The 19618-nt window shown below is 40.3% G+C and overlaps 1 protein-coding gene across 5 annotated transcripts in view; it reads right to left on the bottom strand.

The window, feature by feature from the left end:
- Nucleotides 1-566: 566 nt before the first annotated feature.
- TMEM131L (transmembrane 131 like) overlaps nucleotides 567-19618 on the bottom strand; it is a 125694-nt gene continuing 106642 nt past the window's right edge. For 3 of the 5 annotated variants that reach the window (XM_077815399.1, XM_077815401.1, XM_077815402.1), the window contains 8 exons: nucleotides 18176-18309; nucleotides 16788-16973; nucleotides 9196-9274; nucleotides 7541-7626; nucleotides 5914-6034; nucleotides 3760-3848; nucleotides 2059-2201; nucleotides 567-982 (listed from right to left, as the gene is read on the bottom strand). In XM_077815399.1, the coding sequence (XP_077671525.1) occupies nucleotides 704-982; nucleotides 2059-2201; nucleotides 3760-3848; nucleotides 5914-6034; nucleotides 7541-7626; nucleotides 9196-9274; nucleotides 16788-16973; nucleotides 18176-18309 (1117 nt within the window). In that variant the 3' untranslated portion in view covers nucleotides 567-703. Of the gene's footprint in view, nucleotides 983-2058; nucleotides 2202-3759; nucleotides 3849-5913; nucleotides 6035-7540; nucleotides 7627-9195; nucleotides 9275-16787; nucleotides 16974-18175; nucleotides 18310-19618 lie in introns of those variants that run through there. The other 2 variants (XM_077815400.1, XM_077815403.1) reach the window with 2 other exon arrangements.

Below are 19618 nucleotides of genomic sequence, written 5' to 3'. Positions count from 1 at the left end.
ATGAAAAGTATGCCCCAATTTTAAACAAAGGAAATTAAATACACCAAAGAATGCTCATGTAACATGAAAGTAAAAAATGCATCCAAAAATGCTACTGCAACATGAAAGTTAAGACACAAAATATCAGGAGGTACAAAAAAGAAAAGCTTCTCAAAGAAGCATGGACTCTCACACGTTGCACAAATACATCATCATCAAATTACCAGTTAGGATTTTAAAGCCTGATATACAGCCAAGGCATAGCATCCACAAATAACTGCCTGCAGAAGCAGAATTTGAACATCTAAATATCTGCAACTGTAATTGCAAACAGTTAGATGGCCAAGTGTTACCATTTGCTGCAATTATTTATAAGTGCAATTTTGTGCCTGCAAATTTAGAGGCCATCGCTGAAAATCAAAACTTTATATGAAATATGTGCAATGAAGGTGAATATATTGCTATGAGAATCTGATTTTTTTCCATCTTTTGAATATTGTGTTTTAAATTTTTAACCTTCACGTGATGTTAACATAACATTTTGTATAGAATATTTATTAATTCTTAAAAAGTACTTAATACACAGATTTCTGTAAAAAATGTTTATTGTCCATATAAAAGTGCCAAAATATCCACCAACACTGTAATCTAGTTCAACAGCCAGCTTAATCTAGTAATCAAAATTGCAAGCATCTTTATTCACATTTTTCAAATCAAATTCCTGTCACATGTTTCCACAGTAACCCGAGTCCCTAGAAATTGGAAAATTTGCATTCCGGTTGGCTGTTGTAGTCCATATGTCCAAGTTCATATAGGCACGGAATGGGTTAAACCTTGGATAATACTCCTGCTTACACATAACAGCCTGGTTCTCAACATGAGCTGGGTGTTGACCGGTGGCACTGACTGGGCAGCAGCTTTCATAGACATCACTCTGTGGTGCCCAGATGGAACCAAAAAGTCCAGACATTGGAGACAAGCTTCTGGCACTTGAGAGGTAGGGCTGCAGGACAAGAAAAAAGCATCAGGGCAAAGTGCAAGCTAATATGTTGGGGAAAACAAAAACAGAATCTGAAAACACACACACTACATGGGAGGAAGAAGCCTGGGGAGCAGAATTGCTGAGAGAAACCTAGGGATCATATAGCCAGGAAATTATAGACAGGAGTTTACAAATGACATGGTTGCAAGAAAAAGGCCAATGCAGTTTTGGGTTGCATATGCAAAGGCATTTCATAAAGCAGGGCAGTATTAGCCTTCTTATATATGGTTCTGATGTGACCACAACTGGAGTACTATATTCAGTTCTGATCAGGCTTCCCAGCAAAAATATAGAGAAATGGAGAAAATTTAAAGAGTAACACAGAATATCATGGGGATGAAGGACTGATTTAAGAGGCAAGACAAAAATAGCTAAAGCTGTATAAGCTTGGCTAAGAGATGACTAATGGAGGGACGTGGTAACATGCTACAGCACTACTGGAAGAACAGAGAGGAATTATTTAGAATGGAACACACTGATGTGAGAGTAATGGGGTCCAAGTAAAGAGAAATTTTAGAATGAATATCAGGACAAACTTCTTGAAAGTGAGATGTATTAGCCTGTGGAACAGTCTGCCAGTGGAAGTGATAGAAGCCTCAGGACTTTTAAAACCAGCTAAAACACTAAGAAATGTATTACAGGGAAAATCCTGTTCTTCAGGAAAATAGACTGAATTATCTAATAGGTTTTTCTAGTCTCAAACTTCTATGATTTCAGATTACATTCAAAAATATAGAATTAATGTCCCTCTGTGACCCTGCAAATTTCTATCACTTCTTCCATCCTGTGCCCTATTGAATCCACTATGAATATGTGCTGTTGAAATCATCTCTTGCTTTTACTGATGAGATTTGTCTATTAAACTCTCTTTTCCTATTGTAAACACAAAAAATACATTTTAAAAGTGGAAGATTTTCATCCCAGTGTAGGAGAAGGTGATTATATCTAAAGACAACACTACAATACATTGCACTGTGGGACTGAAATAAACATGGCCCATCTCTTCCTGTTCATCTGCACGTGACAGGAATACTCACTGAAGAGTTGACGTAACTGGCTTGTTCCCAGGTAGGCGTCATGTTGGGTGGAGCGCTCCAGGTAGACTGACAATTGTGATCAATGAAGGCGGTATTTTGCCCCTCTGCAGTACATGGGAAGCCATTGGGGTAATTCATATTTTCTGCAGTTGAGGAGAGACAGAGAACAAAATTAAGCTTTTGCATTATAAATTCTATTAAACTTTCTGCGGCGGGCAGGGGGGCTGAACTGTCCCAGCATGAGAGACATTAGAACTGCTAGCTGGCTTTCACCAATCCAAGGCGATTTCCTGGCAATACAGCAATCATCCCTTTGTAACATTTACATATTTCCGTGCATCTTTCAAACCTACAATGTAAACAGGATTATCGTTTCTTATTAGCTACTACTAGGGCCATTAGCCAATTGCTAGCAAGGGGATGGGTAAAGGCTACATAAAATCTTTTATCTCTGGATTGCTGGAGATTGAAATCCTCCATTAGCCACAAAACAGGTAGAGTGTGGACAACATTAAGACAAAGCTTCCCCATCCTTCCCTGTCCACATGTCTCAGCCCTAAACTTCCAAGGGACTACTGGGATTCAAAATCCTGTGCTCTCGTAGGTTCATCTTTAAATATAGCCTACCTAGTAGTACAGTATTCCAGGTAACTGTTAACGTGCTCAACGTGCAAAATAAATCACATCCTGGGGAAAAAAATGGGCCACAAGAGACGTTATATTGCACACACTAGTATACTGAGCTCTGTCACAGAGTGCACAATCTGTTGGGATTTCTACTTTGAGAAACCTGGTCTTTGCATAGCACTTTTAAGTTGCCTTGTTATTTCCCACGTGCACACACAACCCAATACTGTATAGTACTTGGTGTCAAAAATTTAAATTTGAGTAAACAACAACTTCTCAAAAGTTTACAAACAAATACTTTTCAGGCTTTCTATTCATAGATTTGTTTCAGCTCCCTTACTCTCCATCAATGAGTATCGACACAGTTGAGGTCTGAGATTTATGAGTGGGGTGCAGAGAAGGAATGGTAAAAAGAGCACTCTGGGCCCGATTAACTCTGCTGGAGTTAATGTAGTCCCACTCGTAGAAAACCGATGTAAGTGAAATCAAAATCAGGCCTTTAGGAAGCTCAGCAAACCAGGTTTTGGGTCAGTGGGTCAAAAACCTCATTCGGGTTGTTCCAAGTCAGGAATTTAACTAAGGGTGTCTGAAAAACCTCATTCTAGAGAGGAGTGAGGACCATGTGGTTAGGGCACTAGAACAGGAATCAGGAGACCTGGATTGTTTCCCTAGATCTGCCACACACTAAATTATTTAACCCCTCTGGGCTTTAGTTCTCTAACTGGAAAACAGACATAACTGCACTTTCCTTCTCCCATCCTTTGTCTGTCTTGTCCAATTAGATCATAAGTTCTTTGGGCTAGGGACCAACTCTTGTGTGTCTTCAGCACCTCGCACAATGGGCACCTCATATTACCTGGGGTCTCTAAGCACTACTGTAAATACACATACATGATAATAACTAATTTCTCCTCATTTATTTTACCCTAATTAAAAGAATTCGCAAGCTCAGCTCTCTAACAGTCTAGTGCTAGTGGTTTTAAAAGAAAAAATGATATTAATTACCTTGCTTTCCAAAGAAAGAGAGAAAAGAACATGCTTAGTGATATTCTGGAAGTTTAGCAGCACTCTTACCTTCTGGAAAAGCACTGTATTCATTCATCTCTAATGGGCAATACATGTTGGGAAACTGGCTATCGCAAGTTGCATTCCAATCAATGAAGCTATTACAACAAAATCAAACAACAAAAATCAAAATACTGTACAGTGTTTATGAAAATAGTTTAAAAACACTAAGATACTGTAAAACTATTAGATGACAATTGCCTGAAATAAGTGATCGCACTTCACACATGCTGATTTCATAATAGTACAGAACAGTTATTAACAGCAATGGTGTGTGTTAAAATTAGGCTAATTCTTATACTGAGCGGGGTGTTGTGGAACAATTTTTACAATGGGGTGTGCTGAAAGCCATTGAATCAAACTGTAAACCCTGTATATGATGGGAACCACTTCAAGCCATGGGGTGCAGCACCCCATGCCCCCCTAGTTCCAGCATTTATGATACTGAGCATTTTTAAAAATCTTTTCCCCATAAGGTGGAAGAACAGACTAGTGGCTAAAGTACAGGACTGATAAGAAGGTTATCTGAGTTCTGTTTCTGGATCTGCCACAAACTTCCTGTATTACTTAAGCAAATAAAAACCTTCTGGGATTCAGTTTCCCCATCTGTAAAAAAGGAATTACAGTATGTTCCTATCGCATAAGCGTCTAAGGAGGCTTTATTAATTAATGTTTACATTAAAAAAACCCCCTCAGATTGCTTTAAGTGCTATGGAAATGTGAAATAGCATTTGATTGTGTTTAATTAATACAAATTTTTCCTAAATCCTAACCCTGATGTTATAATCAAGGTTATCTAAATGTTTCTATTCATAACTGCTAAAAATAGGGGTTTCTGCCTTAATCCCTTCAAATCACATTAGGCTCCTGGCAAACAAGTTGTCCTCTTGTATTTACTTGGATCTGTTATTGTATTAGTTTTCAAACTAAAATGATTTTAAATCTTTCAAAAAGGTTTTCTAAGAGTAGTTCTTAAAGATACATCAGAAATTAAACAAGCACTACTGAGGAGTGAATCTGAAGAGCCCCAAGGACTCAGTCTGGATAGGCTAGAAGGGTAAAACAATTTTACTACTCTGAGGTTGTGTTAACCCTGTTATAACATCCAGGCAATAAGAAACCAACATGAGTTATTACAATTTAAAAGCAAATAATTGTACATAATTTTCATGTATAACTTTATGTCGAAATAATACCAAAATTATGACATAAGCCTTTCAAAGCAACGCAGTTCAGTATTAGAACTGCCACATACTACCATTAACTTGCTCTGCCTAAAAATTACAGCCTCAGAATACTAGTTACTGTTGCTTCCCATTAGGGCTGCAGTTTTCGGACACACCAGGTTTAAAATCAGATTACTTGGCTGCTTTAATTCAAAATGTCATTGCTTGTGGACATCTGAGTCATCACTCTGATGTCGTATTTGCCCATAGCTTGTGAAGGGAAGAGCCAGTGGTATTTTGCAGTTTGAAGAGGACACAGTAAGATGCAGTGTGTTTGTCCCTAGTCTTCAGGGCCACTGCACCATGCATTCTAAACTATTTTTTCCTGAAATTTACAGGATGGAGATACAGTTGTGGGGGGGAAATGATCTTTCCTGCCTGAGGTTCATTGCTGTAGGAAAATCAGTGCCTCAAGACTCGGGAAAGCCTGAGGAAGTCAACCCAGCCCGTATTTTTATACTATTTTCAACCTGTGAATATTTGATTTTATCTTTCATGTACCCTTTTATTTATTTATTATGCATTTAACATTTTTACCCAGGACTGGATTCATGACTATAACAATAGGAAAGCAGACATAAAGATGAGGCACCCATCTCCATCAGAGGGAAAAGAGAGAAATCAAAAAGCTTTCCAAGAATGATTTGCTTAAATTTGTGAGAAATATGAAGTTTTGAAATACCTACATACGAGTGAGAAAGCTGGTCAATTTGTACTGACAATATTAATACCATGTGCTGAAAGCTAACAAACAGCTTTAAACAGTATGTCTACAGTAAGATTTTTGCTTACTAGATCTTAACATGCAACCATAGCATAGAAACTGTTTAAATGGCACATGCTTAAACATTGCAAGATAAGCTCAGATATATTCATGCTGTTAAGGCCGTACGCTGAACAATGCAATACCAAAAAGTTTAAGCAAAAAATAACTTGCCTATTTTGAACAGAAGGGGTTTCCTGGATCATGCACGGTACATTATTCTCAAGGTTATAGTTTAAGCTATTTGTCAAACAGACTGGTTGAGCAGGCCACAAGTCTCCTGTAGGATAAAGACCTAGAACGGCAAAGAGATCTTGATTGCAGTGTATGAAATGCAATAGTACAGAAATGAGGGATCCACCAAATCCTAGTACTATGGTGAATCTGATTCTCAGATCCCCAGTAAAAAGGTTGTATGTAAGAGAGAGAATCCAGCCAGAGATCTCGCTTTATAGTTTTCACAAAGGACAGTACCTGTCCCTCCCTCCTATATTACTACTTGAACCCAAAAAGAAGGGCTGTCAGTATAAAAAGAAACCTCACTAAAAGACTCCAAGACAGACCAACTGTCAGGGCCAGATCCTACAGCTGATATAAACTGACTCAATGGAGCTAGGCTAATTTATACCAGCTGAGGCTCTGTCCCTAAGAGTGTATGTCACTGGATGAAAATTCCTAGGGAAGAACTTATTGACAAATGTTTATGTTTGATGGAACTTGCTGTGCAGATGAAAACAAAATCAGACACTTTTCTATTGGTTAAAAAAAAAAGATTGAAGCGGATTCTGAAATTCAACACAGCAAAAGGAAAGATTCCTACAGAAAGTACATGTGATGTTGGAATGACATCAGTGATGAGAACTGGTACTTGTACCTTTCATCATGGGAGGATGGACTAAATGAAAATGAGTCCCTTCCCAAGACTGTTTTCACACTAAATTTGAATACTGACTACATGTTTGTGTATTAAAACTTCTCCTCAGGAAGAGACTCTAGTTTTGAACAGAAGAGCTCACGCTGCTAGAGCCATTAAAAACTGGAACAAACTATAAGTGCACATACTTCTTAAAGGAAAAAAGACATTAAAAAATGAGAGAGAGCAAGCTTCAGATTTCCTCTCTGATTCACAATTATATTCTACAAGCTCTAATTTATCCTGTAATCTTTTACTTCACAATTTGTTAATCCCACCAAATAGATGAACATTATTTCCATTTGAAATGCAGACAAACGAAAACAACCACATATTTAAGAGCCCAAATCATCACATCATTCATTTTGGAGGGAGTAAGGTCAAAAAGGGCTGAGGACTTTTTCTCAGTCATGACTTAGGAAATTAGGAGAGAAATATCTGATGGCATTAACTGTGTCTCAACTCTACTTAAGACAAGAAGTCAGTTCTTTTGACCTCTCAATCATGCTGGTAACTGTTTAAATGTTACTCTGCAGTCAGGGTGCTTAGTCTGTGCAAAGCATGACAACTGTCAGGAAAGAATACAAAAAGTGTGAAATGACACATGAATCCTGCCTTTTTTCAGTGAGAATGCCATAAACAAAGTCTAGGTTATAACAAAGAGTAGTGATAGTAAAGGAAGTCTTCTCTGAGTCCTTTTAAGTTGTCAGGAAGTTTTTTAAAAAAAAAAAAGTGAAGTCCTCAGCAACGCAGCTCAAACACAGCAGTCTGACAGTAAAGCCCTTGTGGGTTTATACATAAACGTAGTTAAGAAACATAATGTGTGGTACTTATGCGTACTACTGTATAAACAATAGCACCAAATCTGCTGTTGAAAAAGTAACTAACCTGTATTTTTGTCAGGATCTGCAGTTATGTCAGCAAAGTTGGGACATACGGTTTCTGGATACTGGGGGACAGTATTTATGTCTCTGCTGAATGAAGACAAAGGACTTTTTAAAATTTTGGATTATCAACATTAAAAAATGCCCTAGTGATTCTTCTCCTGGAAAAGAAAATTCAAGGAGTTTTATAGGTTTTTTTCATGTTGAAAATGTTTTGATGGATGTCTCTAGAGTGGAAGATACTAAACGGAGTGATGGAACACTAAATAATAGCTGATACTGTTGGGAGCATGGAAATGGCATCCCTTTGCTCCACAAATTAAGTTTTTCCTTTGCCTATTCTCCTTACTCTGAGCTATCGCATACCTCACAATCTTATCATTTTAGTGCTTCTTACATGTGGAAAACAAGTAAAATACTAATTATCTTAACTCTTTATTATCCATACTTCAGATGATCTGAAACTCATATAGGAGCCAAATTTCATTTATAAACATTCTGATTACCTGAAGGTTTCAGATGTCCCCCAAGCCATTCAGATAATCAGAGTTTACTTTAAGATAATATATATAACATATTCAATATTTTAATGTGTGTGTATTCACATATTCCATATATATCTAATTTAACTGGAACACAGACTGTATTGAGACTAAATGAGAGCACAGTCTGAGAGAGCACAGTCTGAGAGAGCTAAATGAGAGCACAGTTCATAGGTTCAGACTGAGATTAAGTTTGTTTGGGATGAGCTTTAGCTATTAGTGATTGCTAAACATAAGAGGTCCTCCCACATCTTTAAAACCAATAGGTCAGTTTTCCATGTACTGTACTACAGAAATTTACTTCTCAGAATAATGTCACCTGCACAAGAGGAAGAAAAAGCTCTCCTCACTGAGAGCCCAACTCTTCTTTTTGGGCGCGACCTCTCTCCCCGTCTGTGACATTTTGGCCTGTATCGCTCTCCCTGCAGATATCAGAGATGGTTCCCAATTTGTTGTTGGAGATACAGGCTTTTGGCCATGGCCCTTATAGCCCTACATCAGATGAGTATTTCCAAAGCTGCACTGAAATACTCCGTTATCAGTAACCCCGGGGAAAAGATGTAATGGACTCTATATAGTAGCTGAATCCGACTTGTCTCAAACTGGGAGTGAGATGAAGATCCAGATCACGAAAACTTTAGATGCGGCACATATTATAGTAAGGGGGAGGATATGTCAGAGAAAGAAAAGGAACAATTTTCGAGTTGTCTCAGGACAGCATGATTCTCATAAAAAGAACCCCATCAACTTAAAAGTGACACATTTGTCTGATCTTTTGTTACCTAAAAATTAGCACTGAAAACTACTAGAATGGGAAGATAATACAGAAAAAATAACTTCCTTATTTTTCTTATGCATCCCATATTTCTCCTGCATAACAAGCAAGGTTTCCCTATCATTTGAGGAGGTTTTTTCATAAAGCTACAGGGAAGAGAGAAACATTTTCAACACTAGGAAAACATGACTGTAGTACCACAAAAATTAGCAGAGAGAATCACAAGCAGTTGTAGGACTTGAAACTGTTTTTATTTTAATTCATTTTAAAAAAACCTAAAAATATTTCAAGTTGATGGAGTTCCTTTAATATTTTACTGGGGTAGACTTAACAAAAATTTACCTGGTATTGCAGATGTTATGAGACAGATTTAAAGTGATGGGAGTTTCAGTTGGAAAATCATTTTGTGAAATATTCTCCCCTAAATAAAACAATGATTGTGAATCAAAAAAGATTTTGAAAACAGGAACATACACAATACACTTACCAATGGTGTGTATGAACTTACTTCTCAGTGTGGAATGTCAGTACCAGCACTTAGCATTTCAGAATGTATTTATTAAATATGCTTATTCATAAACCCGTCTGAAATCTATACAGGTGTCATGTATTATATGGATTCTCAACCTGGAGCCCATGACCCCTTCTTTTTGGCTAGCTAAGAGGAGGGCCCAGACATTTTTTTTCTTTTGCAATATGGGCCCAGGATTTGGAAAAAGATTGAGAACCACTATTCTACCAGAAGAGTAAGTTCTTCTGTGGTGTCAGACTTTATGAAAAGAAAATACATTTATTTATGCATTGTTTTTTGTGCAGTGTTCACCTTAACAATTGTTACTATCTAACATTTATAATGTTAATTATTCATTCCTACTTACTATCAAAATGACTCTATTTGAAAAGAGTTACACCACATTATGAATACATATGGTTGCCAATTTTCTAATCACACAAAACTGAACACCTTTGCCCTGCCCTGCCCCTGCTCACTCCATTCCCCCCACCCTCACTCACTGGCTGGTTCAGGGAGTTGGGGTGCAGGAGAAGTGTGGGCTCCAGGCTCGGGCCAGAAATGAGGGGTTCAGGGTATGGAAAGGGGCTCCAGGCTGGGGCAGAGGGTTGGGGTGTAAGGGCTCCAGCTGGGGTTCCTGGCTCTGGTGTGGGGATGAGGGGTTGGAGTGCAGGAGAGGGTGTGGGCTCCAGGATCGAGTTTGGGTGTGTAAGGGGGCTCACAGCTGGGGCTGACCAGACTTGCCAGGGTCCCTTTTCGACCAGGTGTTCCGGTAAAAAACCAGACGCCTGGCACCCTATGAATACACAGAAAATTATTCCAGAGATAATTCATCTCATTAGGTCAGAGGCACAGCTAATCTTTCCTGACTCTGAAGCCAGGTCTGTTGATATGTTTTTACTCAGACACTAAATTATATTCATATTATTCAAAATAGCATTTAGAGACATGAAATCAATTTTTCCATCTCACTAGAGAACATTCAATATAAACTATTTTTAAATTCTGTTCATTATTAATGCTGCAGCAAGCTACCTGTTACTAATATTATTGGTCTAAGGATTTTCACTGTTCTTTTTAATATGGCACAGCAATGAAGCATAGTTGTGCCTTCTGGTGTTTGTGACGTGCTTTGGGCTTATTGCCCTATACAAGCACATGATTCTGGGGTATTTTCTGTAATTTTTTGAGCTGTACATCTGTGCACTTTCTTAATTACCCACAAACAAAGATATTTTTTCACTATTTTGCCACTTACAGATGTAGGTCATGTATATTACAACACATAACATATCCATTGTTCCACATGTAACAATAATCTAAAGGTAAGGACTAAATTAAAATGTGGGCAGAGTTAGTAGCTTTCAGTTCTGCAGTCTTCCCAAAAGTGACTAATTGTACAGCTTCCTTAATTTCTGATGTGGTACTTTTTCAGTTCACTTCCTCATCCACATTTTCTCTTTCCCCTTTTGCTTTTAGTGTTGATGGTTATTTTCTCTACTTTCTCAGGTGCTTTTACTCTCATATGTTTTAGTTCACATTTGGATTTGTATTACTCGTGCCTAAACTAAGGTCTATGAAGCACTTGCAGGTAATCTGTGTAGAAGGGGCTGGTCACATGCTGTATACTCTTCTCCCAGTATCAGGTTGCTTATACAAGTGCCTGATCCCTTCAAAATGAAGAAGAGCTGAGAGATCTGTAGAAGAAGCTAGAAACAAAAGGGGGGGGGGGAGGATGGGCAGACAAGCTGCCTCTACTAGGGGCTGCTGCTAAAGAAAAGGAGGGGAAAGGAGGCCATACCCACACCAAAAGGCCACTTTGTTCCCTCTCCAGTTTACATTCTCGCTCTTTGACTCCTACTTCAGTTTTCATTTAAGAAGGGTTTCTCTCCTACATTCCCCCTCCCTCTACGCAGAGCTGTCCTCAGGAATCAGAGCGACCAGTGAGATGGAGCTTCCAGATAGAGAGGAATGTCTGGGGGAGAAGGGAGAAGAAGAGAATGAAGTGGCTGGGAAGCAGGGGGGTGGGACGAGACAGCACTAGGCTGCACAGAAGGCTGTTCAGGGAAAAAAGGAGGGGGATAGGGTTGAAAAGAGAGTGAACATGAGCAACCGAACAGACAGAAGGAGAAAAAATGAAAAGCAAAGTGGACAATGCGATTACACATTTCAGAAGGGACCCCACTCTTCAGTGTCAACAACTTCAGTACATTCCTAATAATACTCCCTCATGTAGGAAACACTAGGTAGTTGCCAGGGGTGGTTACCTGGGGAAGAGGTCCACAGGGCAATCTATTAAGACACTGCAGTGCTATAAAAAAGTTTGTGCCTTGCATAAAACAGGAGTAGGCTTGGCCATACCCACACCAAAAGACCACTTTGTTCCCTCTCCAGTTTACATTCTCGCTCTTTGACTCCTACTTCAGTTTTCATTTAAGAAGGGTTTCTCTCCTACATTCCCCCTCCCTCTACACAGAGCCCTAAGCATTACAGCTGGAGCCCTTTCACTCCAACTCACCGTTCTCCTGTTCCCCACAGGACGAGGTCACCAGTGTCTGGCAATATCAGACACTTTTAACATAAATCCTGTGAGGCTCTTGTTGTATAATTTGGTTTCAAGTCTCAGGGACTTTTCTTAGCAGGGAACCAAATCACTATGAGGTGGAATACAAAATTCCACAACTAAGTCTGAACTGTGGCTTCAACAACATGGCCCTTCCACCCGCCAGCAAACCTCCCTAACAGAAAACAGCTACATCAAAAGAGAAAACCTGTGCATGTTATTTTTAATCTTTCCTTACTCACTTATGGTAATTAGAACTCCTATAGCAACTTTGCCTGCAGGCACCGCCCCTGCAGCTCCCACTGGCCGCAGTTCCCGGCCAATGGGAGCTGCGGGAGTCCTGGGTGGAGGCAGCACACGGAGCTGCCTGGCCATATCTCCACCTAGCAGCTGAACGAGCGGGATGTCACCGCTTCCTGGGAGCCCCCCAGGTAAGCGCCACCCAGAGCCTGCCTCACCCCGTCCTGTGCCCCAATCCCTTGCTCCCTCCCACACCCAAACTCTGCTGCGGGAGGTGTGGGAGGGGAGACTGCCCCAGCAGCGACCGGTATGACTGGCACAGGAGCCGTCTGAGCTGCCCCTGAGTCAGGTGCACCAGCTGCTGCAGAAGTCAGAGGTCACGGAATCCGTGACCTCCATGACAAAATCGCAGCCTTGATGATAATACATTGACAATTTTGTACGTCACTTTCAATCATTGGATTATATATGTACAAAATACTATTATATTGCAACCAGGCATCTTGAAGTGCCTTGCTAACACAAACGAATGAATCCTAACAATTCTCCTGAAGGTACAACAGTCAACGGTTGTTAGACATATTTTACAGAGGGAAAAACGGAGGCCCATGCTGGCCAACATCACACAGTTAATCAGTGGCAGAGCTAGAAAGAGGAAGGGAGTGCTGACTCCCAGTTCTTTACTCTAATAACTAAAAGACACTGCCTTTCTACGTTAGAACCCAACTGAACTAAATACTACAGATTAGACTGCAAAAAGGGTCAAATCAGTTTGGAAAGGTTCAGACATGATGACAAGTTACTTCTTAACAGTATAGTCTTCTAGGCTCAAAACTAGGCTTTCCCTCCCAAATGTGATACCACATGTTCCTCCAGCCTTTCCCGGTATTCTTAAATGTATCTGAAGCATTTATGAAAAACTTACTTTTCCACCTATCTAGAGCACTAACCGCTGTAGGAGAATGAGTATCATATTGCTGATCAGGCAGAAAGTAAGAGTTTTTCTAAGACTAGTATGATAACAAGAGGACAGAGGAAAGAAGTTCACATGGTTATTGAACATGGAAACAAAAATATATCCATGGTTAAGAAAGAAATTACTAGTGTACTTTGCTAGAACGGGGAAAAAGCAAATACATTTTATAAAGTCATGTTTTACACTACAACCTAAATGTACAACAGACCTGCCTATTACAGAAGAGAAACAGGCAATTCCCTAGAGAAAACAGCATGAATTATCAATGTGTCCCAACAAAAGTAACTTAATAAAATGTATTTATTCACTTGTGATATGATGTGAAAATTCAGTGTTCAATGATTTTCAAAGACAGACTATTACGCCTGTATAATGTAATCCAGGAAGTTTTCGGAAAATGTAGGGGACAATTTCTTGGTGCAAGTCCTGGAGGAACCAACTAGGGGCAGAGCTCTTCTTGACCTGCTGCTCACAAACTGGGAAGAATTCGTAGGGGAAGCTAAAGTGGATGGGAACCTAGGAGGCAGTGACCATGAGATGGTCGAGTTCAGGATCCTGACACAGGGAAGAAAGGAGAGCAGCAGAATACGGACCCTGGACTTCAGAAAAGCAGACTTTGACTCCCTCAAGGAACTGATGGGCAGGATCCCCTGGGAGAATAACATGAGGGGGAAAGGAGTCCAGGAGAGCTGGCTGTATTTTAAAGAATCCTTATTGAGGTTACAGGGACAAACCATCCAGATGTGTAGAAAGAATAGTAAATATGGCAGGCGACCAGCTTGGCTTAACAGTGAAATCCTTGCTGATCTTAAACACAAAAAAGAAGCTTACAAGAAGTGGAAGATTGGACAAATGACCAGGGAAGAGTATAAAAATATTGTTCGGGCATACAGGAGTGAAATCAGGAAGGCCAAATCACAATTGGAGTTGCAGCTAGCAAGAGATGTTAAGAGTAACAAGAAGGGTTTCTTCAGGTATGTTAGCAACAAGAAGAAAGTCAAGGAAAGCGTGGGCCCCTTACTGAATGAGGGAGGCAACCTAGTGACAGAGGATGGGGAAAAAGCTAATGTACTCAATGCTTTTTTTGCCTCTGCTTCATGAACAAGGTCAGCTCCCAGACTACTGCACTGGGCAGCACAGCATGGGGAGGAGGTGACCAGCCCTCTGTGGAGAAAGAAGTGGTTCGGGACTATTTAGAAAAGCTGGACAAGCACAAGTCCATGGGGCCGGATGAGCTGCATCCGAGAGGGCTAAAGGAGTTGACGGATGTGATTGCAGAGCCATTGGCCATTATCTTTGAAAACTCATGGAGATCGGGGGAAGTCCCGGACGACTGGAAAAAGGCTAATGTAGTGCCCACCTTTAAAAAAGGGAAGGAGGATCCTGGGAACTACAGGCCAGTCAGCCTCACCTCAGTTCCTGGAAAAATCATGGAGCAGGTCCTCAAGGAATCAATTCTGAAGCACTCAGAGGAGAGGAAAGTGATCAGGAACAGTCAGCATGGATTCACCAAGAGCAAGTCATGCCTGACTAATCTATTTGCCTTCTATGATGAGGTAACTGGCTCTGTGGATGAGGGGAAAGCGGTGGACGTGTTGTTCCTTGACTTTAGCAAAGCTTTTGACACGGTCTCCCACAGTACTCTTGCCAGCAAGTTAACAAAGTATGGGCTGGATGAATGGACTATAAGGTGGACAGAAAGTTGGCTAGATTGTCGGACTCAACGGGTAGTGATCAATGGCTCCATGTCTAGTTGGCAGCTGGTATCAAGTGGAGTGCCCCAAGGGTCGGTCCTCGGGCCAGTTTTGTTCAATATCTTCATAAATGATCTGGAGGATGGTGTGGATTGCACCCTCAGCAAGTTTGCAGATGACACTAAACTGGGAGGAGAGGTAGATACACTGGAGGGTAGGGATAGGATACAGAGGGACCTAGACAAATTAGAGGATTGGGCCAAAAGAAATCTGATGAGGTTCAACAAGGTCAAGTGCAGAGTCCTGCACTTAGGATGGAAGAATCCCATGCACCGCTACAGACTAGGAACCGAATGGCTAGGCAGCAGTTCTGCAGAAAAGGACCTAGGGGTTACAGTGGACGAGAAGCTGGATATGAGTCAACAGTGTGCCCTTGTTGCCAAGAAGGCCAATGGCATTTTGGGATGTATATGTAGGGGCACTGCCAGCAGATCGAGGGACGTGATCGTTCCCCTCTATTCGACATTGGTGAGGCCTCATCTGGAGTACTGTGTCCAGTTTTGGGCCCCACACTACAAGAAGGATGTGGGAAAATTGGAGAGAGTCCAGCGGAGGGCAACAAAAAAGATTAGGGGACTGGAACACATGACTTATGAGGAGAGGCTGGGGAACTGGGATTGTTTAGTCTGCGGAAGAGAAGAATGAGGGGGGATTTGATAGCTGCTTTCAGCTACCTGAAAGGGGGTTACAAAGAGGATGGATCTAGACTGTTCTCAGTGGTAGCTGATGACAGAACAAGGAATAATGGTCTCAAGTTGCAGTGGGGGAGATTTAGGTTGGATATTAGGAAAAACTTTTTCACTAGGAGGGTGGTGAAACACTGGAATGCGTTACCTAGGGAGGTAGTGGAATCTCCTTCCTTAGATATTTTTAAGGTCAGGCTTGCTAAAGCCCTGGCTGGGATGATTTAGTTGGGGATTGGTCCTGCTTTGAGCAGGGGGTTGGACTAGATGACCTCCTGAGGTCCCTTCCAACCCTGATATTCTATGATTCTATGATTCTAATGGTTTACTGCTAGTTCATGAGCTTTAATTCACACACAATAATACTGACTGGTTCACTGCCTGTATGAGTTCTTGGTTTGCCAGGTGTGTTTCCTTCTTTCCATATTTATAAGCAGCAGCATACATGCAAACTTGAATTTGTTTTATGCTAAAGGACCCAACACTAGAATTACTGCCAATGCCACAGGCATTTATCACTAAAACAGGTCAAAGAAAGCACAGAGTATCATGGCAACCTGAGTCACTAATGCATTCACCCTAAGATACTCTCGCAAAATGATTACATGTTTTAGACACATTTAATAAATAGGAGACCATTTTTCCCCATGAAGGAGCACAAAAGGTGTACAAATTAACTGGAGGCAACTAGATGCCTTGACTAGAGCATTAGGGAGCACTGAATGAATTTTGAGGTTTTCTAATGTTTACAAGGAATTTTCTAAATAATATGTTTTCATATTGAAACAGTCAAATAGCACATTTTCAGATGCAGGAAAGATCTCAGCTACTTCAGAGTGTGCACAGGTCAGGTATTTGAGTCCTGGATCATTTCTAACCTATAATATTATAATGGTTATGGAACAACAAATACCGCAATTCTGCATCTTGGAGTCTTTTAACTCTAATGTTTGTTTTTAGATTTCCTGAATAAACCAGGTTAACCACGAGTGGATGAATACAAAACCCCTTTGTGTTAGATTTAGCAACTGGTAAAATACTTTCTGGTCCCTCACTCTGTAGAATTCTGCCATGAAGACTCGATTCTATTAAGCCATGGCAGCTGGGCAGACTGCATAGGCTATACACACTCTCCTGGTCACTAACTATCCAAAAAGAAGATCTACATTCGGCATGTACTTGTGCGTATTCTATTTCCAACACTTACTTGATGGAAGAAAATGCCGGCTAGTAATCATGGGCTTTTTATCTCCATCGGAACTGCTTGTGCTACTCCAGCTGCCCCAGCTACCACGACTGGCACGTACACTTCCTGAAGAACTTCCACAGTCTGAGCTTGAATCAGAGCAAAACTTTTCCAAACAATTCTTCTTAGATCGTTGATAAAAGATTTCTGAAGGAAGTTGAAAAAAAAATTTAAAATATTACATTTAAACTCAAAATTAAATAAAAATTGTTTTTGAAATGTGTTATATTAATCCTTTAAATCTGCTGAGCAGAAACAGGGAGTATTATTTATAGATAGCGTCACTGGCATGTATGGCATTTTATGGGCATACAAGATGACAAAATCCCTGCCCTGGAGGAGCTTACCATCTAAGTTACACCTATAATACAATGGGAAGTGACAATAAACCATGGCCTATAGGGGCTGAGACAGGTGGAAGAAACGGGAAGTGCATACTGCTCTTTAAGCAGCATAAATTTTATTGTAAACAGAGACCTTATATAAAAGACCCTGGGAACATGCACATTAAAAACAAGAACAAACCTAATTGATAACTCAGTAGTGAACTATGGACTTTCCCCTTCTCCTCATTTTAACAAGAATAAGAACCACCACTATATAAACTCATTTATCTTCTTAACATACCCTCTTCTCAAAAGCTGGGGAAAACAGATAGACTTTTAGGAAAAGTGAACAGGCCCTGGATCCGTGGACCAAGGCAGGAAACAAGGTTCAAAGTTGATGGTTATTCACTGAAAATGCCCTACCCATACCCCACCTGATGCTATTCTGGGGGCTGTCACTTTAACTGATCTCAGGTAGGCATGATAGATAGGCATGTCCCAAACAGTTTAATGCAGTGTTGTTCCCAGGATATCAGAGACAAGGTGGGTGAGGTAATATCTTTTATTGGACCAAATTCTGTTGGTGAGAGAGACAAGCTTTTGAGCTTACACAGAGCTGACCTAAAGAGAGCTCTGTGTAAGCTCAAAAGGCCTCTTTCTCTCACCAACAGAATTTGGTCCAATAAAAGATATTACCTCACCCACCTTGTCCCCCAAACAGTTTAAGACATTATAGTTTCATGCTCTGACGTGTCTTCTTACCTTGACTAGGGAGTATTGTGGAGGAAATGCATTCAGCCCCTCAGAGAACGAATACTTTTTGGTATTTCTTGGCATCTCAGCAACCATGTTGACTGGCTCCCAGAGGAGCTACATATAGCCCTCATTGGCCAGGATGGTCACATTAAGGGGCCCATGAGGGCAAGGGAAATAGAAGTCCCCAAGGGAAGGAATCAAAATATTGTGGTGTCAAAAAACTACACATTACTTTTTCCCAATGCAATCCCAATAATGACTACATACCTGTTTCTCCCTGTGTAGACAAGTTCCCAACTTTTTGGTCTGTTTTACAAGTTTCCCTTATGCCAATGTTAGTTCTTAGTTCAGGCCTTTCAAATTCATTGCACATACGCTTCAACTCATTCTGTTCAGGAACCCTGAAATAATCACAAACCAAAATGCGTTTACATTTTAAGTATCATTTCCCCCCTTCCAATTACTAAACATTTTATTAGCAACTCTATCAAGGAAAGATCTTGAGCTGGGAACAGCCTCAAAACTCTTGTTCCTCAGGTTGGCTGGGTCTGTGAGTGAGACAAAGGTGACAGATACCTTCAGAGCTCAGACAGGACAGTTTGGGTGCAAGAATTGGCCGCATATTTCCAACAACTTGGAAGCTCACCAGAACTATCACATGCTTCTTTACAAACATTGTCACACCTTCCTCTCACTGCCCCCTACCTGTGAAGCACAAAGTGATCCACAAAGTCATTACCCTCTCCTCCAAGTTGTTCCTCAAAACACACTTCTCCTCTGATGCCTACAAGAAAGTATAGGTTGAGGGACAGTCTGGGATAGTTGAAGTATTGTCACCCTTTTTTTAAATATAAAGATTGTATATCTTCCAAACAATCTCTCCAATGCTATATATTGTTTGCCTTCCTAGGCTCCAATCTTGCAATCAAATCCATTGAAATCAAAGTATTTCTGCAGAGCTGTAGAGTCTGCCCAGGGGGATATGACTGCAGGATCAGGGTCTAAAAGTGTTAGTTCCTTGTGACAAGGACCTAGATTTCCAGTGCACCCTGAACCTGATTTGGGCTCCTGAAAACTAACACAATAGATCATCATCATCAAAATAATAAGCAGAAGAAAACCCACAACTGATTCAGGAAATATTTTTCTCTTTTCAATTCTTAGCTAGTAGGAGCCAACATTTCTTGATCTAATACATTATCAGTCAGATCCATGTTAAGGGAAGCCCAAAACCAATCAGGTGGCAGGGTGAATGCAGAATAGAACTACCCTGTGGAAACATCAAAAATTTGTTATCTTTAGTATTATGTATTTCAGGACTAGTTTGACTAATATTGGAAATGACAAACATTTGAGTTATTATTTTTATGGAGAGTAGATGGCCACAATTTAATGCCTAGAAAGCAATGATTGTTGAAAAGTAAATAAATGAACCAGTAAGAGAAATAATACTAGACAAACATTTCCCTTCCATTTTTGTTTTTCTTATCTACACAGACCTTGGTCCTGTGCTGAATTCTATGTATTGTGAGTAGACTGTGTTATGCAGGGTTATCACAATGGTCCCTCGTGTTCTGGCTTTACAATTGGTTTTGTCTAGTTACACTATTTAAGAGTCCGTTAAGTCAATTTAATTCTTTTCAGGATTGTGGTCTTAAAATCTAAGCTGTTTGGGGGGAGGCACTTTCTCTTATTGTATTTTTGTACATT

This window comes from Eretmochelys imbricata, chromosome 4 (genome assembly GCF_965152235.1).
Source record: "Eretmochelys imbricata isolate rEreImb1 chromosome 4, rEreImb1.hap1, whole genome shotgun sequence".
Lineage (NCBI taxonomy): Eukaryota > Metazoa > Chordata > Testudines > Cheloniidae > Eretmochelys > Eretmochelys imbricata.
This window is presented reverse-complemented; position numbering and strand designations above follow the sequence as displayed.